Consider the following 22637-nt stretch of genomic DNA (forward strand, 5'->3'; position numbering starts at 1 on the left):
AAAGAGTTTTTCTCCACGCACCGACAAGTTTGCTAATCAACAACAAAGCGAAAATTTATTCTGACTGACAGTTCGTTTCGAGCTGCAGGTTTGAGTGCGATCACAGCATTTTTCAGCAATTTCACGTTGATTTAACATAATAAACAACCTGAGTATGTAATATTACGCTTCTTTTCCAACTGACATGATGTGCATCATTTTATGTGTAATAAATTACTGATTTATAGAGGTAATTTTACGTACTTTGTGCGTAACTGAAAAAAATTGTTGTCCGTTAGATTTTACGTTTAGTTATGTAATTTTACATCGATTCGACGTGAAAATACATCAAATCGGCTATTACATAGGGTTTTTGAGTACATTGACCAAAGTTACGTCACGGGATATTAATATTTTTTTTGCTGTGTAGGTGGAATCTATGCATTTTATATGATCTTTTTTTTACCGAAGAAGTATCCACTTAACTGGATTGCAAATGAGTTATATGAACAGAATTGTTGGCTGGGCAGGCTATCGGCCGACCTAGTAGGTCGGAGCCCGTTCGTTATAGCGGGAGACTTTAATGCTTGGGCAGTGGAATGGGGCAGCCGCTGCACCAATCAGAGGGGACAAGCGTTACTCGAGGCACTTGCAAAACTCGACGCAGTGCTTGTCAATGACGGAGCCAGTAGCACATTCCGTAGGAATGGGGTCGAGTCATGGATAGATGTAACGTTTGTCAGCCCCAGTCTGGTCTCGGACCTGGACTGGAGGGTAGACGAGGGCTACACCCATAGTGATCACCTAGCAATTCGCTTCAAGATCAATTATGGTGTGCAGCGTCCGAGGGCGGGTGATCCCTGTCAGGTCCGTGGGTGGAAGACCAACCACTTCGACAGCGAAGTTTTCACCGCGGCCCTGGGACTGGAGGCCAACACCGACAGCTAAGCGGGGATGCGCTGATAGCTGTCCTATCACGCGCGTGCGGCGCTACTATGCCGAGGAAAGCCCTGCCAAGAAATGGCAGACGCCCGGTATACTGGTGGAGTGCCGAAATTGCAGCCCTACGATCAGCCTGCCTCAAGGCTAGACGTAGGACGCAACGAGCCCGCACCGAGGAGGAAAGAGCGGTCCGCCGGGAAGTGTTTCAAGCTGCGAGACTGGCCCTTAACAAGGCCATCAAGAGCAGCAAGAGAGCGTGCTTCGACAACCTGTGCGAGGGTGCCAATGCGAATCCGTGGGGTGACGCCTATAGGATCGTGATGGCCAAGACCAAGGGGCTCTTCACCCCCGAACGGTCACCGGACCGGTTGGCGAGGATTATCGAAGTACTCTTCCGTCCCGAGCCACAAGTCCCTGGCCTCCTCCTGCGCTGCAAGGCGCTGGGAGTGTGGCCGAAATGGTGGCTCCGGTGACGAACGAAGAGTTACTCGCAGTGGCTAACACCCTTGCGATGAACAAAGCTCCAGGCCCCGATGGAGTTCCAAACAGTGCACTTAAGGCTGCGATCATAGCGAACCCGAGCATGTTCAGGCTAGCTATGCAGAGATGCCTGGATGAGTGTTGTTTCCCTGAGAGATGGAAAAGGCAGAAGCTGGTACTGCCGCCGAAGGCCGGGAAGCCTCCGGGTGACCCATCGGCGTACAGACCAATTTGCCTGATCGACACGACGGGTAAACTGCTCGAGAGGATCATCCTCAACAGGCTCACCCCGTATGCAGAGGGTACGGATGGCCTGTCGAGTAACCAGTTTGGTTTTCGTCCACGGTGGACGCTATCAATTCAGTCCTCAAGACTTCAGAGGTAGCGATCCAACGGAAAAGGCGAGGAATTCGATACTGTGCGTTGGTGACACTGGACGTGAAGAACGCATTCAACAGCGCAAGCTGGGATGCCATCGCGCTCTCGTTACACCGGCTTAGCCTGCCGGTGGGACTGTACCGGATCTTGGAATGCTACTTCCAGAACCGTGTGCTGCTATACGAGACCGATGCCGGTCAGAAAAGTGTTCCTATTACCGCAGGAGTCCCGCAAGGGTCAATCCTGGGCCCGGTACTATGGAACCTGATGTATGACGGGTTCTGAAGCTAAAGTTCCCTCCTGGTGTGAAGATCGTCGGCTTTGCTGACGATGTAACCTAGAGGTCTACGGGGAGTCAATCCCCGAAGTAGAACTAACCGCAGAACACGCGATCAGCACTGTGGCGGACTGGATGAGTGCGAGAGGCCTTGAGCTCGCTCAACATAAGACGGAGGTAGTTATCGTCAGCAACCGTAAGTCGGCTCAACATGCAGTTGTACACGTGGGAGACGTCGCGATCACTTCAAAGCGGAGTCTGAAGATTCTTGGGGTCATCATAGACGACAAGCTTACCTTCGGTAGCCATGTCGAATATGCGTGCAAGAAGGCTTCGACTGCTGTGGCGGCATTATCGAGGATGATGTCCAACAGCTCCAAGGTGTGCGCCAGTAGACGTAGGCTACTGGCAGGCGTTGCCGCATCTATTCTTAGGTACGGCGGCCCGTCCTGGGCAAAAGCACTGGGGTAACCAGTTACCTGCAGAAACTGGAGAAGCACCTACCGCTTGATGTGTCTCAGGGTGATATCGGCCTACCGCACGGTATCGCGCGACGCATCCTGCGTGATAGCGAGTATGATGCCAGTCGGGCTGGTCATCCGGGAGGACGAGGAGTGTTTTGACCTACGTGGCACCAGAGGAGCCCGCGAGCGTACCAGGGTGACTTCGGTTGCCAGATGGCAGCGCGAGTGGGATAACTCCTCGAAAGGTAGGTGGACCCACCGGCTGATTCCTAACATATCAAGCTGGGTGGGGAGACCCCATGGGGAGGTTCACTTCCATCTGACACAATTCCTGTCAGGCCATGGCTGTTTCCGACAGTACCGCCACAGGTTTGGGCACGCGGAGATCTCCGTCTGCCCTGAATGCCCAGGTGTTGACGAAACTGCAGAGCACATACTGTTCGTATGTCCTCGTTTCGACGTCGAAAGAAGAGCAATGCTAGACGTTTGCGGCCGGGACACAACTCCGGACAATCTTATCCAAAGGATGTGTCAAGCGGTGGAGAAGTGGAACGCAGTCTCGACTGCAACCACTCAGATTGCCTGCAGCTTGCAGAGAATCTGGCGCGCCGAGCAACAATCGACAAGCATGACTAACTTGTGATTGGTAAGTTAGAGCGAAAGTGCCGAACGCGAATAAGGGTGTGAATGGTCTGCCCATGCAGAGGTAATGGCGCAGCGGGTGGCAACCGAGATCGTCACCTCGAAGCATGGCAGAAGGGTGAATGAATAGGTGTATGTATGGACTGCACACGCCGCGCTGGGAGTAGCGCAGGAATGTTGGTTCCTACGACTACTGATACCCCGCGGCGTGGCAGAGGAGTGTGGGTGAGCATCCAAGTTAGTCTCACATGGTACGAAAGGAATGAGTTGAGTCGTGTTGAGCTAGTCTCATATGGCATGAACGAGGTGAGTCAGACTCACATGGTATGTCAGAAGTGGGAACCTAAGCGAAGAGTCCCACAAGGGATGCCAGAGGGAGTGTTAGGTCGAATGACTCGAGTAGTATGTGTCAGCGCGAACTGAATGAAAGAGGTGAGCAGTCTCACATGGTACGATAAAGGTGGGCATACAAGTTAGTCCCACACGGCATGAGAAGGGTGGGCACAAAAGTTAGTCCCGCACGGCATGAGAAGGGTGGGCACACAAGTCAGACCCATAGGAGCGTTAGCGTGTGTGCAAGCATGGAGTGTATGAGCATGAATCAAGGGTTTGGGTGGGCATACAAGTTAGACCCACATGGCATGAGAAGGGTGGGCACACAAGTTAGACCCGCACGGCATGACAGAGGTGCAACAGAGTATGTAGGGTGTGTTTGAGGGTGCGATAGAGCGAGCACCCAAGTCAGTCTCGCACGGGACGGGTGCCTGTGTGAGCGGGAACGAGCGAGTACGTTTAGTACTGCCATCCCCCAGAAGTAGTACTGGGAGGTAGTTCCTGGGGGAAACGATGGTGGAGCCCAAGGGAGTTTAGTCGGTTTGGTCGAGTCCGACACTCCAGTACACTTCCGTGTGGTAGTTTGGCAACTACAATGCACGTGTACTGGGTTAGTGTGTAAATGCATTCTCCCTTGTAAAAAAAAAAAAAAAAAAAAAGATCAGCACGTATCGTGAGACACGCAGCTCATTCCAGTTCGAGGCAGCAGCACGTACGGACGTGTTTTTTGCTCGCGCATTCTTTTCCAAGTGTTTTTTCTCGTTCATTCGCTGATTTACGTTTTCGCTTCGTCGCGTTGGCGTTATTTTCTCCCGGACCCGTAATGGGAGACTTGGTGGCCGATTCGGTCACGGAAAAAGTGCCTAAGCGCACTGCTCTTGGAGGCGCGGGTAACCCCTCCAAGCAGCTTTTGCAGAGCAACGTGTTCTCGCCGTTGCCGCTTGATGACGCCAGCAATCTGCCGAAAAAGAGAAAGAAGCAGCAATCGCAGCTGCCGCAGGTGCAACTGAGCGGATGGAAAAGTGCCCGCCTGTTTTCTTTAAGGGCGATCTACCGGATTTGCGGCCGAAAATCCGTCAGCTCATTGCAAAGGGCCTCAAGCGCACGTTCCGGCTTTGCAGTGAGGTAGTCAAGGTGATGCCTGCCAATCCAGATCACCACAAATCTATCATATCCACAAGTATATGAGTTTTACACTCATGACCTCCCCGGCACGAAGCCGCTCAAGGCTTTGCTGCGAGGGCTCCACGATAAGAAGGAGAAAGAGCTTATCACAGAGCTAGAAAGCAGTGGACTCAAGCCAATCGCCGTGCACAAAATCGCTCGCCGCGACAAGGCCAGAAAATACCGAGATCAGCTTTAACTGGTCCATCTGGAGCATGGCTTCATCTCCTTCAAGGACCTGAAGCTAATCGGAGTAATCAACTACACTGTCATCGGCTGGTAGCGATACCGGCCCGTGCATCGTGACGTGACGCAGTGCACGAAATGTTTCAACTTCGGGCATGGCACCCGGAATTGCCACATGGCCGCGCGCTGCAACAAGTGTGGCGAACTGCACCCGACGGATGAGTGCGACAAGATGGAGGTGGCCGATCTAAAGTGCGCCAACTGAGGCGAAAAACATCGGGCAACTACGAAAAGCTGTCCGAGACGCGCGGAGTTCTTGGAAATCCAAGGAAAGCATCAACCAAAGCCCATCTGAAGAGGAACCGTGTTCCAGTGATCGACGAGGTGAACCTTCCTGACGAGCGGTACCAGTACTTCCACCGTTATAGCCGCAGCAGCAACATCGTTTCAATCCCCACCACCAGCTCCATCCTCCAGCAAATGGCCCACACTTCCTCCTCATGGATTCCGTCGGCAGCCGGAGAATCAAACTGTCCCACCGAAAGAATCTGCTCCACTCTATACCCCGGAGCAGCTGATGCCAATCTTCTCCCAGCTCGCCACTCGGCTGCGTGCTCGCAAAACCCGATTCGACCAGGTCTTCACTCTTGGCATGTTCATCATTGAAAATGGCTGCTAGGGTGAGCCTGGTCAACTGGAACGCTTGCTCGCTAAAGAGCAAACAACTGAGCTGAAGGATTTCCTTGTGGAGAAGGAAATAGACGTGGCGTTCATCACCGAAACGCACCTAAAAGCGGAGGTGAACGTCAACATCCCGGGCTTCCGCATCGTGCGACTCGATCGGTCAACCAGGGGAGGCGGTGTGGCCATTGTTCTTCGCTACAACATCAACTGTCGTCTGCTTCCAAGCTTCCAGCTCAGTGTCATCGAGGCCTATGGTCGGCACAATCGCGCTCATCGCGGCGTACTGTCCAACACAAGCCAAAGCCGGCGATGGATCATCGGCTGCCCTTCGGAGGGACATCGTCAAGCTTGCGTGGAGGCAAGGCCAGTATATCATTGCCGGCGACCTGAATTCCAAACATCAAGCCTGGGGCAACAGTCGCGGCAATCGAAACGGCACCATCGGGAGGAACGACATGGAGGAAGGCCACTACACGATCTTGAGCCCGGATTCCCCCACTCGGCTGAGTCGGTCCGGAGTCCACGCAACCCTCGACCTATACATAACCAGCATGAACGACCACGTCTCGCAGCCGGTTGTCTACCATGAGCTCAGATCGGATCACTATTCGGTGGTGGCGGAAGTGGGCTCCTCGGTCTACTGAGTCGACTGGGGCCAGTTCCAAAGATGCGTGGACAACAACATCGATTACGAGTCGCGGCCGGAAACGCCTGAAGCAATCGATCGGCAGCTACGTTCCACACGAAGCAGCCGTCAACGAGCATGCTTACAACATTCATTTGATTCCCAACTACTTCTCGGAGGAGTTGGAGATCTCAGCTGGCGAATTGACGGCCTATATCAAATCATCGAAGAACATGATGGCCTTGGCTTCGACAGCATTCTGAATCTCGAGCTTTAACACATGAGTGCTCCGTTCTTTGAGCACATCTCGCTGACCTTTAATCAGTGTCTCCGGCTCAGCTACTTCCCATCGTCCTGGAAGTCAGCGAAAATCATCCCCATCCGGAAGCCTGGGAAGGATCCTTCCTCCCCCAAAAGTTATCGTCCCATCAGCCTTCTATCAGGATTATCCAAGTTATTCGAAAAAGCTATTCATCACCGGCTACTTGAGTCTGCCGAAAATCTCAACATCTTGCTCGAGGAACAGTTTGGTTTCCGATGCGGTCGATCAACTGACTCGAGTTACCAACGTCCTCAGACGGAACAAGTTTGTCTCAAAAACATCCGCCATGGCCTTACGCGATGTCGAGAAGGCATTTGACAATGTATGGCATGATGGCCTGGTGTACAAACTACAACGCTACAATCTTTCCAGCTACCTGGTGAAAATCATCAATAATTACCTGTCGGCAAGAACATTCCTGGTCTCAATCAGCGGAGCGAGTTCCAATGCGCACAACATCGTCGCAGGTGTCCCCCAGGGCAGTATCCTCGGGCCCCTGCTGTTCAATCTGTTCACTTCCGACATGCCAGAACCTCCAGAAGGCGGCATTCTGTCTGTGTTCGCAGATGACACCTCCATTGTCTACAACGGTAGAGTGATCAGAGCGCTAGTGGCAAAACTCCAACGAGGTCTGGATGCCCTGACAGAGTACCTCACTAGCTGGAAGTTCTGTATCAACGCGGCGAAGACCCAGGTCATCATTTCCCCCCACTCTAAATCCCCTAAACATGTTCCGCCTGGGGACTGTAAAATCATCCTCAATGGCACGACAGGCCAATAAGGCCGACTACCTTGGCTTGACCCTCGACAACAAGCTTATTTTCAAGCGGTTGATTTTTTAACAGGTTGACAAGACGGTGACGAAGTGTAACGCCTTGTTGAAAATACTATATCCTTTGATCAACCGTCGGTTGTCATTGTCTCTGAAAAATAAGCTTGCTGTCTACAAGCGAGAGAGAGGGAGAGCTGCGCTAAAACCCTCCACCTCAAACTTCAACGAATCCAAAACAAATTCCTGAGGATGATCCTCAACACTCCTCCCAGGACAAGAACATCCGAGGTCCACCGTCTGGGATAAAAATCTTACATGAACGCTTTGATGAGTGTAAAGAAAAGTTTAGGGTCCGTTGCCTGCATTCGGACCAAGAAGCGCTTAGGGCGCTAGTTCCAATATAGGTTATCAAATTTTTATTGTAAATATTAGTGTACATGGTAGTTAGGTTATCAAATTTTCTAAATTAATCAATGCCTCCTTAAGGCTATTCTGCTACATTAGATAAACTTTATAAATTGTATGTAAATTCTAACCATTGCTATTGAACGGAATCAAAGATGAAGGGCCAAGTGGCCAAACAAACATGTTAAAAATAATGTAACAAACAAAAATCAATAATAAATGAATACAGGTCGGACTCGATTATCCCGAGTATCGATTTTATTTTCACTGCGGTAATCGAATCCTCCGGATAATCGAATCACCACAAAAAAAACATTGCAGTTAAGTAACAAAAAAACTTATGTTTTATTTTATTTGCAGTGGTGTAGTCAGAATTTATTTGAGAAAAACATTGAATAATCCACTTAGCGAAATCGGTGACTTTCTGGTGTTATATAAAGTGACCAAATATATTTTGTGCCAGCGCGGGACATTTTTTTTATATCCTGGTTTTTATTCTAAAACGTGCTTGAGTCAAAACTTTAAAATTTGATAAACCCCTCTGGGACTCGCTTGGCCCTGGATCAATCACGCAATCCCACCTCTGTTGTTAATGAATATGTTCAACTTTATGCGAGTTCCTGATGATTAAACTTATTTGTATCGGTTACATGATTCATTTTGCTAACATTCAAAAAGATCGTATTATTCGTTTTATGCAATTAGACAGAGCGCTTAAATTTGCATAAATTCCTACATCTTACTCAGGTTTTTTATTATAAAAATCAACTACGCTGAGCTATTTCAAGTTTCATTTCATGTGAGATACAATTCGGTTTTTATTTTCCCCCGCAAAATGACAGACGATTTACTATAAATTTTTCCATAAGCTTGAAACAAAAGAAGATCCGAGCTATTTAAAATTCGTCGAACTTTCTCAGATTTCAAGTGACGTTTTTACTGAAATAATAACGACATACGAACACGATGTGAGTTGAAATGGTTGAGGTAGGGATCCTACATTTAGAGATCTTGAGCCAATCGAGCATTGAGAACTGTCAGAATCTGAGCCAAAGGAGCATTGTTATTCTTTTTTATTATTTCTAGTTGTTGACTTCTACTGTAGTGTTGATTTTCAAGATTTTTCAACTATGCAGTCTGATTTATCAGAACAAATTTTTAAATTTTGTCCAGCGTTTCGTCATCGTGTTCGGTGTCTTCTTCAGGAGAAAAAAATTGATCACTTTTTGTTAAGTATGATGGGTGTTCCGTTACAAAGAGCAAACTTTTTTTTCCCTGAAGAAGACATCGAACCCGATACCGAAACGTTGGACAGAATTTAAAAATTTGTTCTATTAAATCAGACTGCATAGCCGAAAAATCTCGAAAATTTATTATTTCTGTAAAATTTGAAATGATTTTGGTTCTTCACTTTAAAAGCATTGTTATTGTTGCAGATTGAGTAAAATATTCCTCAATAGCACGTTCAAACCTTTCATTTCACTTATTATAGCTCTTTCAGTGGGTATCCAATTAAATATCTTTCCTCCTTCTCGTGTCCATGAGGATTTTACTAGGATCACTAGAATACACCAAAGCAGGCTTGTCACAATTTCTCAAACTCGCTAGAGTTTAGAATGAAATAAAATTGGAAACCAACAAACACGTGTTTTAAGTGAGTGCTTGTGCTGCCGCTCGGCGTTGCACTACCACAGTTATAATTTTGTGGGAGACGGAAAGATACAAATGATGACAATATGAGAAACCTATTTTCTGCATCCAAATTATATGTCTTACATAAAATTATCATCAGTAACAGAAGTCAGTAACAGAGTAAGGAAGAGCTAAACAAAACCACATGCGAGTTTGGCGTTGGGTGAAATACCACTCATCAAGCCTCCGGAGCTTTGTATATGTGACGAATTTCGTAGAGGTTATTTTGAGTGTGAGTAAGTGTAAGTGATGGGCTAAGAAAAAAATTAACGACAAAATTTTTCTCTTGTTTTGTGACGCACAAGGGCACAAGCTGGGGTTTAATGATGCTCATTGTTGTGAGTTTTGATGCTAATATCTGCTTATGAAAAGAATTCTGACTTTAGCTCATTTTTCACTCGGAGAGGAGTTAATGGCAAGCCTGAGTTAATAGACACAGACGTGTCTTCTTATTTCAACGTTTCTGCTACCAATCCAACATATAGTCTTACAAAACGCATGCCATTAATTAATATAATAATTTTTCAAAACCTTATAATTTCTTGAAGAACGTTTACTAAATTACTGCTATTTGTTAAATATTTCTTTATTTCGCGGGACATTATCTTGAAATATTACCAATTACCAAGGTTCGGGAGGATGAGGTTCTGCCGCAGGAGTGGATGGAAGGTGTCGTGTGTCCCATCTACAAAAAGGGTGATAAGTTTGATTGTAGCAACTACCGTGCAATCACATTGCTGAACGCCGCTTACAAGGTACTCTCCCAAATTTTATGCCGCCAACTAACACCAATTGCAAGAGAGTTCGTGGGGCAGTACCAGGCGGGATTTATGGGTGAACGCTCTACCACAAACCAGGTGTTCGCCATACGTCAGGTATTGCAGAAATGCCGCGAATACAACGTGCCCACACATCATCTATTTATCGACTTCAAAGCCGCATATGATACAATCGATCGGGACCAGCTATGGCAGCTAATGCACGAAAACTTATTTCCGGATAAACTGATACGGTTGAACACGAGTGGTACGATTTTCACGAAGTCCGTCCAGCTATTTGGTGTCGCCGACGACATTGATATCATGGCACGTAACTTTGAGAGGATGGAGGAAGCCTACATCAGACTGAAAAGCGAAGCTAAACGGATTGGACTAGTCATCAACACGTCGAAGACGAAGTACATGATAGGAAGAGGCTCAAGAGAGGTCAATGTGAGCCACCCACCACGAGTTTCTATCGGTGGTGACGAAATCGAGGTGGTTGAAGAATTCGTGTACTTGGGCTCACTGGTGACCGCCGATAACGATACCAGCAGAGAAATTCGGAGACGCATAGTGACTGGAAATCGTACGTACTTTGCACTCCGCAAGACGCTCCGATCGAATAGAGTTCGCCGCCGTACCAAACTGACTATCTACAAAACGCTTATAAGACCGGTAGTTCTCTACGGACTCGAGACCTGGACGATGCTCGTGGAGGACCAACGCGCACTGGGAGTTTTCGAAAGGAAAGTGTTGCGTACCATCTATGGTGGGGTGCAGATGGCGGACGGTACGTGGAGGAGGCGAATGAACCACGAGTTGCATCAGCTGTTGGGAGAACCATCCATCGTTCACACCGCGAAAATCGGAAGACTGCGGTGGGCCGGGCACGTGGTCCCAATTTTGAATTTTTCATTTGAAAAACTCAAAATCCGAGTCTTCACCTTAGATGTAGTTTACGTCAAAAAATTGTAAGATACCATATCGTGATGATTTGTTAAAGACATTTTTGCAATTCCTGATCATAATACCTGGTTTACAGTTGTCATTTGAGTGATGAAACGGCCTACTTTTCCATACCAACAGAATGGGTGCTTTAATGACCATTATGCAACTCAAATGGGTTGCATAATATTCATTATAGCACTCGTTTGGGTGCTATAATGAAAAACCTACATTGGGACAGTAGTTACATGACTGCATTCAGCTGAATTAGTTTGGGTGAGTGTTTAAATAGTGTACTCTAAGCGTCTTGTAATAAATGAAAGGGTTTGTTGGACATAACATCACAATTTTCCAAAGACAATTGCATCCATCGCTTCATAGCTTTTCAAGCTATGCAATTTGGCACGATAAGATGGAATCTTATTGTCCTCTGCCGCAACATAATTTATTGGCATGAATGATCATGTGAAGTAAATTCGATTGTACAATTTTGGTATAGATTTATCATATTAAAGCCCATTTTTCGTCATTGCAAAAAATTGCGTGTGCAACTCGTTGCAAAACTCGATTTTTTCAGCACTCGTAGTATTTATCCAACTCGGCAAGCCTCGTTGGATAAACATACAACTCGTGCTGAAAAAATCATCTTTTTGCAACTAGTTGCACAAACTACTATTTTCGATCCTCACGACCATGGGTGGTCAACCTATTAGTCCTGTAGAGAGAAAGATAGCGGATGAAAGCATCATGTGGTCTATTTTTATGTACGTAGGTGGCTAATGGGTCAAACACAATTGGTACGTTTGCGTGCGTTTTGACAGTTTTTCCATGGGAAAACTGTCAAAACGCACGCAAACGTATCAATTGTGTTTGGCCCATAAGGTCTCTGACAGTGTTGTAATTGTAAAATGTTATGGCATTAATTTTTAAAATTTATTCAGAACTTTTTTCGGAAGCTAGATATAAATTCATGAGGAATGACGAACTTAAGGCTCTTAAATGTGTGTACAACTTTGTCTAACAAGACATTGCTTTAAATATGCAATCTTAGGCGTGGGAGGTCAAATGTAATTCAAATGACATTATGCCAAATGACACACACGTGACATTTTGACGAATTTTCACTCTCTAGCTTCAGCTGTTGCAAAAATAACCTTTGGACAAAAATATAGGGCTACTCAAGCATTATGAGTGCATCTAAAATTATGAAGTAAATTTGGTTCCTAAAAAAGTTTCAAACGAATTAGTGAAATGACATGCAGATGCATTTTACACCATCTTCAATCAATAGTTAATACACAGGAATTAAAATCTCTCTCCTGTTATACTAACATACTAAAAAATACGCTCTAAAACAAAAATTCAAACAATTTATGGAATTTGTTTCTAATCATCTAATCAACACCCAGTTTGTGTTGAAGGTAGCTAGGAGAAAAATCTCTTTGTAACGATTTGATACGCTTTCAAAATAGTTGATGCATAAGATGTAGGTATAATAGGATTGGCCCAAGAAAAATCTGCGGTCACTTTATTACGGAGAAAAAGAAAAATTTGGATTGATCCGCGGAAATAACGCGCAGTCAGCTATCTCCGCATAGAGGAAATTTCTAAACGCAACAAAATCATTATTTGGATTGTCCGGTATGGGCAAAGTTCATCTTGCTATTCAATGCTAAAGTTATCCATTATTCCTTGGGATCTCCAGTGCCTATTGATGCAGTGAAGATGCTCACAATATCATCGGATAACGAATGCGTATGGAACATTGTAAGAACTGGGTGGGTTTAATAGTTCATAATCATAAATAACGCTTATAACGTTTAGAATATCGATATGCTTCTATACATTTTTAATATCAACTTCCAATAAGATTAGCACCGCCCAACGCTTTTCGATTTGGATAAAATAGAGTACAGACTTCAGGGCAACAAATGGGCAAGTGAGTGGCCCATCGAGATATTTAAAAGTGTTTTATGGAAAATAAAACAAACATGTTTAAACTTATATTTTCAATATTTTTAACAAAAAATGTGTCTACTTCGTAGAACAGCGGTTCTCAACCTTTTTCTTGAGAGGTACCCCTTCGAAGTTTTGCATGATTTGAGGTACCCCATCTCGGAAGCAGGCTTCCAATCTTCTTGAAAACATAATTTCGAGTTCTTTTGAAGGGAAACTCCTTTAAGCTTTTGAGTCCCTTTAGAGTAGGCTTTCGCGCCTCTTTATTAAAGGCTTCTGAGCCTCTTGAAATCGGTTTTCGAGCCACTTAAAAGAAAGCTTCCGTTCTATCTTGAAAGAACGCTTCTGAGCCTCTTGATAGTATGCTTCCAAGCCTATTGAAAGAATAATTCTGAGCTTCTTGAAGCGAGTCTTCCGAGCCTCTTGAGAGGAGGCTGCCGAGCCTCTTGAAAGATGGCTTCCGAACCACTTGAAAGTAGACTTCCGAGCCTCTTGAAAGCAGGCTTACGAGCCTCTTGAAAGAAGGCAACCTAAAGGAGGTTTTTGAGTCTCTAGAAAAGGGAGCTTTTGAGCCTTTAGAAAAGAAGGCTTTTGAGCCTCTTGAGAGGAGGCTTCCGAGCCTCTTGAGAGGAGGCTTCCGAGCCTCTTGAGAGGAGGCTTCCGAGCCTCTTGAGAGGAGGCTTCCGAGCCTCTTGAGAGGAGGCCTGAGGCCTCTTGAGAGGAGGTTTCAGGCCTCTTGAGAGGAGGCTTCCAGGCCTCTTGAGAGGAGGCTTCGAGCCTCTTGAGAGGAGGCTTCCAGGCCTCTTGAGAGGAGGCTTCCAGGCCTCTTGAGAGGAGGCTTCCTGAGCCTCTTGAGAGGAGGCTTCTGAGCCTCTTGAGAGGAGGCTTCCTGAGCCTCTTGAGAGGAGGCTTCTGAGCCTCTTGAGAGGAGGCTTCCTGAGCCTCTTGAGGAGGAGGCTTCCGAGCCTCTTGAGAGGAGGCTTCCGAGCCTCTTGAGGAGGAGGCTTGAGCCTCTTGAGAGGAGGCTTCCCGGCCTCTTGAGAGGAGGCTTCCGAGCCTCTTGAGAGGAGGCTTCCGAGCCTCTTGAGAGGAGGCTTCCGAGCCTCTTGAGAGGAGGCTTCCGAGCCTCTTGAGAGGAGGCTTCCGAGCCTCTTGAGAGGAGGCTGCCGAGCCTCTTGAAAGATGGCTTCCGAACCACTTGAAAGTAGACTTCCGAGCCTCTTGAAAGCAGGCTTACGAGCCTCTTGAAAGAAGGCAACCTAAAGGAGGTTTTTGAGTCTCTAGAAAAGGGAGCTTTTGAGCCTTTAGAAAAGAAGGCTTTGAGCCTCTTGAGAGGAGGCTTCCAGGCCTCTTGAGGAGGGCTTCCGAGCCTCTTGAGAGGAGGCTTCTGAGCCTCTTGAGAGGAGGCTTCCAGGCCTCTTGAGAGGAGGCTTTTGAGCCTCTTGAGAGGAGGCTTCCGAGCCTCTTGAGAGGAGGCTTCTGAGCCTCTTGAGAGGAGGTTTCCAGGCCTCTTGAGAGGAGGCTTCTGAGCCTCTTGAGAGGAGGCTTCCAGGCCTCTTGAGAGGAGGTTTCGAGCCTCTTGAGAGGAGGCTTCAGGCCTCTTGAGAGGAGGCTTCTGAGCCTCTTGAAAGGAGGCTTCCGAGCCTCTTAGGAGGAGGCTTCCGAGCCTCGAGAGGAGGCTTCCGAGCCTCTTGAGAGGAGGCTTCTGAGCCTCTTGGGAGGAGGCTTCCGAGCCTCTTGAGAGGAGGCTTCCGAGCCTCTTGAGAGGAGGCCTGAGCCTCTTGAGAGGAGGCTTCCAGGCCTCTTGAGAGGAGGCTTCCGAGCCTCTTGAGAGGAGGCTTCCAGGCCTCTTGAGAGGAGGCTTCCTGAGCCTCTTGAGAGGAGGCTTCCAGGCCTCTTGAGAGGAGGCTTCCAGGCCTCTTGAGAGGAGGCTTGAGCCCTCTTGAGAGGAGGCTCCGAGCCTCTTGAGAGGAGGCCTGAGCCTCTTGAGGAGGAGGCCTGAGCCTCTTGAGAGGAGGCTTCCGAGCCTCTTGAGAGGAGGCTTCCGAGCCTCTTGAGAGGAGGCTTCCGAGCCTCTTGAGAGGAGGCTTCCGAGCCCCTTGAGAGGAGGCTTCCGAGCCTCTTGAGAGGAGGCTTCCGAGCCTCTTGAGAGGAGGCTTCCGAGCCTCTTGAGAGGAGGCTTCCGCGCCTCTTGAGAGGAGGCTTCCGAGCCTCTTGAGAGGAGGCTTCCGAGCCTCTTGAGAGGAGGCTTCCGAGCCTCTTGAGAGGAGGCTTCCGAGCCTCTTGAGAGGAGGCTTCCGGGCCTCTTCAGAGGAGGCTTCCGGGCGTCATGAGAGGAGGCTTCTGAGCCTCTTGAGAGGAGGCTTCCAGGCCTCTTGAGGAGGAGGCTTCTGAGCCTCTTCAGAGGAGGCTTGAGCCTCTTCAGAGGAGGCTTCTGAGCCTCTTGAGAGGAGGCTTCCTGAGCCTCTTGAGAGGAGGCTTCTGAGCCTCTTGAGAGGAGGCTTCCGAGCCTCTTGAGAGGAGGCTTCCGAGCCTCTTGAGAGGAGGCTTCCGGGCCGGTTGAGAGGAGGCTTCTGAGCCTCTTGAGAGGAGGCTCCGAGCCTCTTGAGAGGAGGCTTCCGAGCCTCTTGAGAGGAGGCTTCCGAGCCTCTTGAGAGGAGGCTTCCGAGCCTTTTGAGAGGAGGCTTCCCAGCCTCTTGAGAGGAGGCTTCCGAGCCTCTTGAGAGGAGGCTTCCGAGCCTCTTGAGAGGAGGTCTCCGAGCCTCTTGAGAGGAGGCTTCCGAGCCTCTTGAAAGGAGGCTTCCGAGCCTCTTGAATGGAGGCCTCCAAACTTCTTGAGAGAAGGCTTCCGAGCCTCTTGAAAGGAGGCTTCGGATCCTCTTGAAAGCAGGCTTCCGAACCTCTTGAAAGGAGGCTTCCGAGCCTCTTGAAAGAAGGCAGCCTAACCACTTGAAAGGAGGCTTCCGAGCCTCTTGAAAGGAAGCCTTCGAGCTGCTTGGAAGAAGGTTTCCGAGAGGCTAAAAGGATGCTTCAAATCCTCTTGCAAAGAAGCAACCGAGTTTTAGTGAAAAAAAAATCATTTTGTTCATTCGATGTTTTGTTCGTTTGATCTTTTGTTCCGCGGCCTTTCATACATTGTGTTGGTTGTGGAAGGCAGGATTCAATTTATCAAATTTATCAACTTTATCAATGAATTTTGATTGAAATTATAATATGTCCGCCATTACGCATTTTTGTCCGAGGTACCCCCAACGGACAGCGAAGGTACCCCCAGGGGTACATGTACCCCAGGTTGAGAACCGCTGTCGTAGAAGATTCTGAATACTGGCTGTCGACGTTTTGTGACTACATGATTTGGAATTTTTTGGGGAACATACCGAAATGTCAATTTCGTGGAGATATGCAATAGGGCGTCAACATTTTCCCTTTCAAAACACCTCGCTCTTCAAACAATTTCTGTTCTTCCATTTTTTGTAAACCGCAGCTAAAATAACAAAGATTTTCTTCTGTATCTGAGCATCAGGGAAATTACATCAGTGAATGAAAATAACATATATAAGAAACTTCAGCACTAGTTTCAGAGCTGTTCAATTCAAATAGAATTCATACTGATGTTGGCTTTGATTAGATTCATACTGATGTTATTATTTAAATTCGCCATAAAATACCTTTCAATGACAGAATATTTTGGACACACAAGCACGTGATATCATGGACGACTATGATGATTTGGGTGGGAGATTTACTGGTGAGCGCGCTAGAATTTCCCTGGAATCCAAATTTTTCTTGCAATGCGTAATACTATGAGCTACATCAACTTGACATAATTGTTAGCACATCTACTTGTCATTGGTTGTTAAAGCATATAAACATATCTAATATCTATAATAAACGAATTTATTTACCTACTTGAATCGTGGAAAATATAAACCTGTGATTAGAATTTTTGCTCGTGTTGCTAACAACCTACATATCATAATGCCAGCAGAAGCAACAGACTATCTAATCACATACGTAAACTTACCACCACGAAGCGGCTGGGCTGGGCGATGGTGATGTGGTTATCGACTGGCGCCTATTTACAGACCACCGTTTATAGGATTTATTTCGTCAGATCCCGACGCTCGTTCAACCGCGAAAAACAATTTTGTTATCACTCACTCCCAATTTTCGGTGCTAATAGTTAGCAACACAAAAATTCCATTGTACAAAAAACCAAGCAAACCGCACCGCTTCAACAGCTGATTTTGACATTTCAGTTTGTATGTGGATGTATGTTGTCGCATTATATCACGCGTGTCACAAACACTACATAGTGTTCGTGAACGATTCAAGTGAATAGCATTGGGCAACATTAGCTTTCCACATAATTTGTGATTTACTGAGATGCGATAATGCTTTTGATTCAATGGATTCATTGTGAATTGGTCATATAAACATGATTAATGGACATTTTTTGTACGTGAAATTTTGATAATTTATGAATGGAAAGCCATCAATTTCTTATTGATTAATTGGCTTATTAACATTACTTTTGGATGGTTATATTATACTTCTTACAAATATTTGAAATTCTTCATTCGAAACTTGTAACGAGCGATGTGGGTATGTAGAATACAATAATCGTCTTCTTTTAAATTTACGTAATTTGAGTTGAGCCCCCAAAAGCTCAATCAAGTTTTTGATAATGCTAATGGTTACTCTCACCACCGTCATCGCACTCTGTCACACACATTTGCGTCATTCGTCATTCCATTTGCACAGACAGCGCACCACACTACAGACTACATAGTCGATCCTCCCGCGAACGAGGAAAGAACGGTAGGGTGTTTGCTACTTTGTTTTATCTTACGAATTTACATACGCACTACTTCTAAAAATATATCACACTGATTCGATCTTTGCAAAACAAATATTCAGAGGACAGAAACTAACGACGCCACATCTTGCGTAGTTAGTCACCAGAAGGTGTGTCTCTCTGTGACGCGAGTTCTTGTGCTGCACCATTTCCTTCGTCTGTTTACGTTTACAGCGATTATGTCACCATGTACATAGCTTGGCAACTATAGATCGCGATTGACAATGATAGTGACATTGAAATCATTCAAAAATTGAACCTGTGGGAACGTGCGAGATTGTGGCGCGTTGATGCTTGCTCACGCACTCTAAACTGACCATCTATCCGGGCCATGTGTCTTTGCAGGGTACGCGTTGATACCGGAGCACAAGGTCAACCACCACCGATCACGACATCAGCAGCGACATGGCCGATGACAAGCAAAAACGAGTATCGTACTGGTACTTTGGTGGTTTGGCCAGTGCCGGGGCGGCCTGCTGTACCCACCCGCTGGACTTGCTGAAGGTGCAACTGCAGACCCAACAGGAGGGTAAAATATCGCTGCTTCAGCTGACGGGCAAGGTCATCCGGACGCAGGGCGTCCTGGCGTTGTACAACGGACTGTCCGCTTCGCTGCTGAGGCAGCTGACCTACTCGACCACGCGGTTCGGCATTTACGAGGTGGGCAAACAGGCCATGGGCAGCGATACGGGTATGTATATTTTAATTTTTATTGCCTTGAAGATGAGAACCGGATGTTGTAACTTTGCAATTGTAGGTTTTCTGGGTAAGGCTCTGTTAGCCGGTGCGGCTGGTGCTGCTGGAGGATTCGTTGGAACCCCGGCCGATATGGTCAACGTTCGCATGCAAAACGATATCAAACTGCCAGCGGAGCAGAGAAGAAAGTGAGTTCTAATCCTTTTTATAGGAAATATCATTACTTCAGGCACTTCTTTAATTTTGAAAGGAATTCTCAGTTGCGCATTGAAAGGAAATGATTGCCATGCTCATGATTACATGAATTGCTGCGATCCAATTTTCCACTCTGCTAAGGCGACTCGGGGTTGTTACATGTATTTTATTGGTAGTTCTACTGACTGAGCTGCTAAATGGTTCTGGTTGAATGGCAACCTAATCAAGTGATGCTGATGGTTAGATAACAATATAAGTAATAAGCATTAGCTAATTCCGAACGAAAGTGTCAGAATAATGCTTGCGATTTTCATGTGAAATCCCACACTCACGCTGACTCAGCAAAAAATTGTGCTATTCGCAACATTTGGAACAACCTAAATTTCTATGTGATCAATATGGTCGAGGTTCTACCTTAACGCACCAAGCGGCCTTTTGACTGACTTTTGATATTTTGTTCTTAAGGATATTGAAAATTAATTTGTATCAATCCATGTGCGCATTTATTGTATAATTGTAGAGTTGAAGAATATTCGATACGATATGTTATCAATATTATCTGCTACATGGAAACATAGATAGGAAAAACGGTTAATATTGGCGCTTGGTGCGATTTAGCGGAACGATGTCTTTATTACTTATAAGTAGGTACCTACATGGAAATAAACTTGAATTCAATTTAATATTCACCTTCTCTGCACTTGCCAGAGAGAAGTGGAGCTGATTTTTAGAACCTAAGATATCGTATCATACTTTTTATCAAGGCAAAACCGAAAAACCAAACTCAAACCCAACATTTTTTTAACGAATTCTCAAAAAACAAAAAAAACGGTGGGTTGGTAAACACGTAAGAGCCGAACAAAATAAATTTTCAATAAAGACGTTATTAATGATTTCGTTTTTTTTTTTCAGTTACAAAAACGCAGTCGACGGGCTCTTCCGTGTATATCGGGAAGAGGGATTCACCCGCCTGTTTTCTGGTGCCTCAACCGCTACCTCGCGTGCCGTGTTCATGACAATTGGACAATTGTGCTTCTATGATCTGGTGAGTTCGTCGATCGCATCAATATCTACCAATTTCTAGCACTTACCTAATACAACCGTTTGTTCCCAATCCCGAATAGGTGAAGGATCTCCTGCTCCAGTCGGGCTACTTCGGGGACAACCTGACGACGCACTTCCTGTCATCGCTGACGGCCGGTGCCATTGCCACCACGATGACACAGCCGCTGGACGTGCTGAAGACCCGGGCGATGAATGCCAAGCCGGGCGAGTTTGCCAGCCAGTGGGAACTGATCCGCTACACTGCCCGCCTTGGGCCGCTGGGCTTCTTCAAGGGATTCGTGCCGGCCTTCGTCCGACTGGGACCGCACACCATTCTGACGTTCGTGTTCCTCGAGCAGCTGCGCATGAACTTTGGCTATCTGAAGCCGGAGAAGAAGTGAAGGGCTGCGGAGGGTTGCTGTTGATATTCTTAGCTGTGTAGGATCAAATACTGGAGAAACCGTTGTCGCAATAGTTGCTCGATCCGGAAATTATTGTTTAATGGGGTATTTTGTAACGGGTCCAGGTTTTAGAGAAGGTCTAAAGTTTGGGTAATTTTGTTTCACACAAAGTTTGGACAGTAGAAGACTCTTGTCCTCTATGCATTTCTTTGTTGGCTTTTATCTCACTGTTTTAGCTTGTTATTCTATTTATAATTATTTTTGTGTTATTTCTAATCAACAAAGCTTTCACATTCAACAAACAAACATTCCAAGTGACATTTATTTGTTTAGTAATGCCTTTATTTTATAAATCTGTTGAAAACAGAAACACTACCAGATGTAACAGCCGCCTATAATAGTCTTTCAACGCTTCGAGAGAATATTTTATTATGCTTGTCTTGTTAAAATATATTTACCCAATTGTGAGATGATCCCATTTTTCGAACACTACCTATCAGGAAACCGTATCGAGTTGGTGAAATTAGGCAATAAATATCGATAAAATATATAACTTATGATGGAACATGTATATTATTATGTTTAAATACTCAATGGTGACTCCATTCTATCACGCCCCTATTATAGTATAATACTGTGTAATTTTAAATAAGACTTACTTGGGGATCATACATACCTGGTTACCTGGTTGGCTACAGCATCGATACACCTATGCCTGCCTATGCCACCTATGTAGAGCTCCATAATCGTCTTGGGCGATGTTCCTCCAGTTTCCCCGAACGTTTAGGGTCCCCAGGTCCGATTCCACCGCGTGCAGCCAGCGTGTTAGTGGTCTTCCACGAAGTCGCCGGCCTCTATCTGGTTCTCTGTTGAATATTGTTTTTGCTATTTTTTCTTTCGACGTTCGCACTAAGTCACCAGCCCACTGAAGTCTGCTGTATTTTATACGATTCACAATATTTTCTTCTTTGTATACAGTCGTGATTCGCTGGTTGGGCCACGACCTCGGCCCAACTAACGAATTCGGTTTTTTAGTTAGGTCAACTGACAGCCATTTGAACACGTGTATTTCGACTTGAACATCACAAATGATGTCCAGTGATGCCCAATCCTGTTTTCCGTGTTTACATTGAATTTTGACGTACGGTTGCTTTTTAGTTGGGCCATGGCCCAACCAGCGGAGGCCCAACTAAAAAGTGACCCAAGTATTAAGATCCCAACCAGCGAATCCCGACTGTACTTGATACAGCTCATGATTCATGCATCTGCGCCACACACTTTTCGCTCGAAAACTCCGAAAGCTCTCCGGTCCGCTTCTTTTAACGTCCATGCTTCATGTCCATAAAAGGCCACTGGCAGAATCAGAGTTTTGTATAGAGCAAATTTCGTTTCCGTCTGCATGTTGCGGGACCTAAGCTGGCTACGTAATCCGTAAAAGGCCCTATTTGCAGCAGCAATACGTCTTTTCACTTCACAGGAAACTTCATTGTCACATGTCACAAGCGTTCCAAGGTTGCGTTGCGTTGCTTTGTAACGGAGTATTTCGTAGATTGCATACTTATGGATTTCCATTTGGGAATGGCAATCCAATTGGGGGTCCAAAATGATAAAGCATGCAAGCTACCATTGTTTGCTACGCCCATCTCTCTGCTACTAGGAAAGGGAAGGAAATGATAATATGACATCTACTTAAGGCTCAATTTACCGTCATCCAGTCATTGACGAGAAAGACAGCCGCGTGCTCGTACCACTTCAATACATACAATACATACATACATACTTACATACTGTTCCAAATTAATTGCCCAGAAATCTTCTTAGCATCATCGGAGGTGAATTACTCCGATGATGCTAAGGCTTTGGTCCGATTCGTGAATCAAAATCGAATTAAACTTAAGAGTGACATTTAAAAAATTTCCAAATAACCCTGCTCGCAGAGCAAGATTACTTTTGACAGATATTGAATCATTTTTGATAGATGTTTTGTTGGTCTTGCTGGGTAGCACCAGCCATTCTTATGTGCGGGGGATTTCATAATTTCCGAACTGTCACTTTTAAGTTTAATTCGATTTTAATTCACGAATCGGAACAAAGCCTAAGTAGACTTTAAAGCTCTAAAGATTATACGACAATTACGGTACAACGGTAATTCACGAATCGGAACAAAGCCTAAGTAGACTTTAAAACTCTAAAGACTATACGACAATTGCGGTACAACATTCCGCGGTAATCCATTTTTTTATGTACCACATCGCGATCATTTCCATTGCGCAATATTCCATTCTGCGTTTTGTATCATTCCACAGTTAGAATTATTTTACGGTGAATCGTTTGCTGCCAATACCCGAGCAAATTCGAGTATTCAAAGAAGGCAAAATAACACATTTGGCCTTATACCGGGCAAATGCGAGCAGTTATAGAAGGGAAAATAACACA

The 22637-nt window shown here is 46.0% G+C and overlaps 2 protein-coding genes across 5 annotated transcripts in view; one reads left to right on the plus strand and one right to left on the minus strand.

Annotated features, from left to right (window-relative positions):
• LOC134223118 (elongator complex protein 6) overlaps positions 1–17265 on the minus strand; it is a 30947-nt gene extending 13682 nt beyond the window's left edge. Inside the window, exon 1 of one of the 2 annotated variants that reach the window (XM_062702259.1) lies at positions 17032–17265. The gene's annotated coding sequence lies outside the window, so the exon portion shown is untranslated. Of the gene's footprint in view, positions 1–16912; positions 16935–17031 lie in introns of those variants that run through there. The other variant, XM_062702271.1, reaches the window with a different exon arrangement.
• Positions 1–20772, plus strand: part of LOC134223101 (mitochondrial dicarboxylate carrier) — a 32816-nt gene extending 12044 nt beyond the window's left edge. The window contains exons 1-5 of one of the 3 annotated variants that reach the window (XM_062702235.1): positions 17707–17828; positions 18211–18556; positions 18623–18749; positions 19669–19801; positions 19881–20772. In XM_062702235.1, the coding sequence (XP_062558219.1) occupies positions 18271–18556; positions 18623–18749; positions 19669–19801; positions 19881–20201 (867 nt within the window). In that variant the 5' untranslated portion in view covers positions 17707–17828; positions 18211–18270 and the 3' untranslated portion in view covers positions 20202–20772. The other 2 variants (XM_062702249.1, XM_062702243.1) reach the window with 2 other exon arrangements.
• The last annotated feature ends 1865 nt before the right edge of the window (positions 20773–22637 follow it).

This window comes from Armigeres subalbatus, chromosome 1 (genome assembly GCF_024139115.2).
Source record: "Armigeres subalbatus isolate Guangzhou_Male chromosome 1, GZ_Asu_2, whole genome shotgun sequence".
Taxonomy (NCBI): domain Eukaryota; kingdom Metazoa; phylum Arthropoda; class Insecta; order Diptera; family Culicidae; genus Armigeres; species Armigeres subalbatus.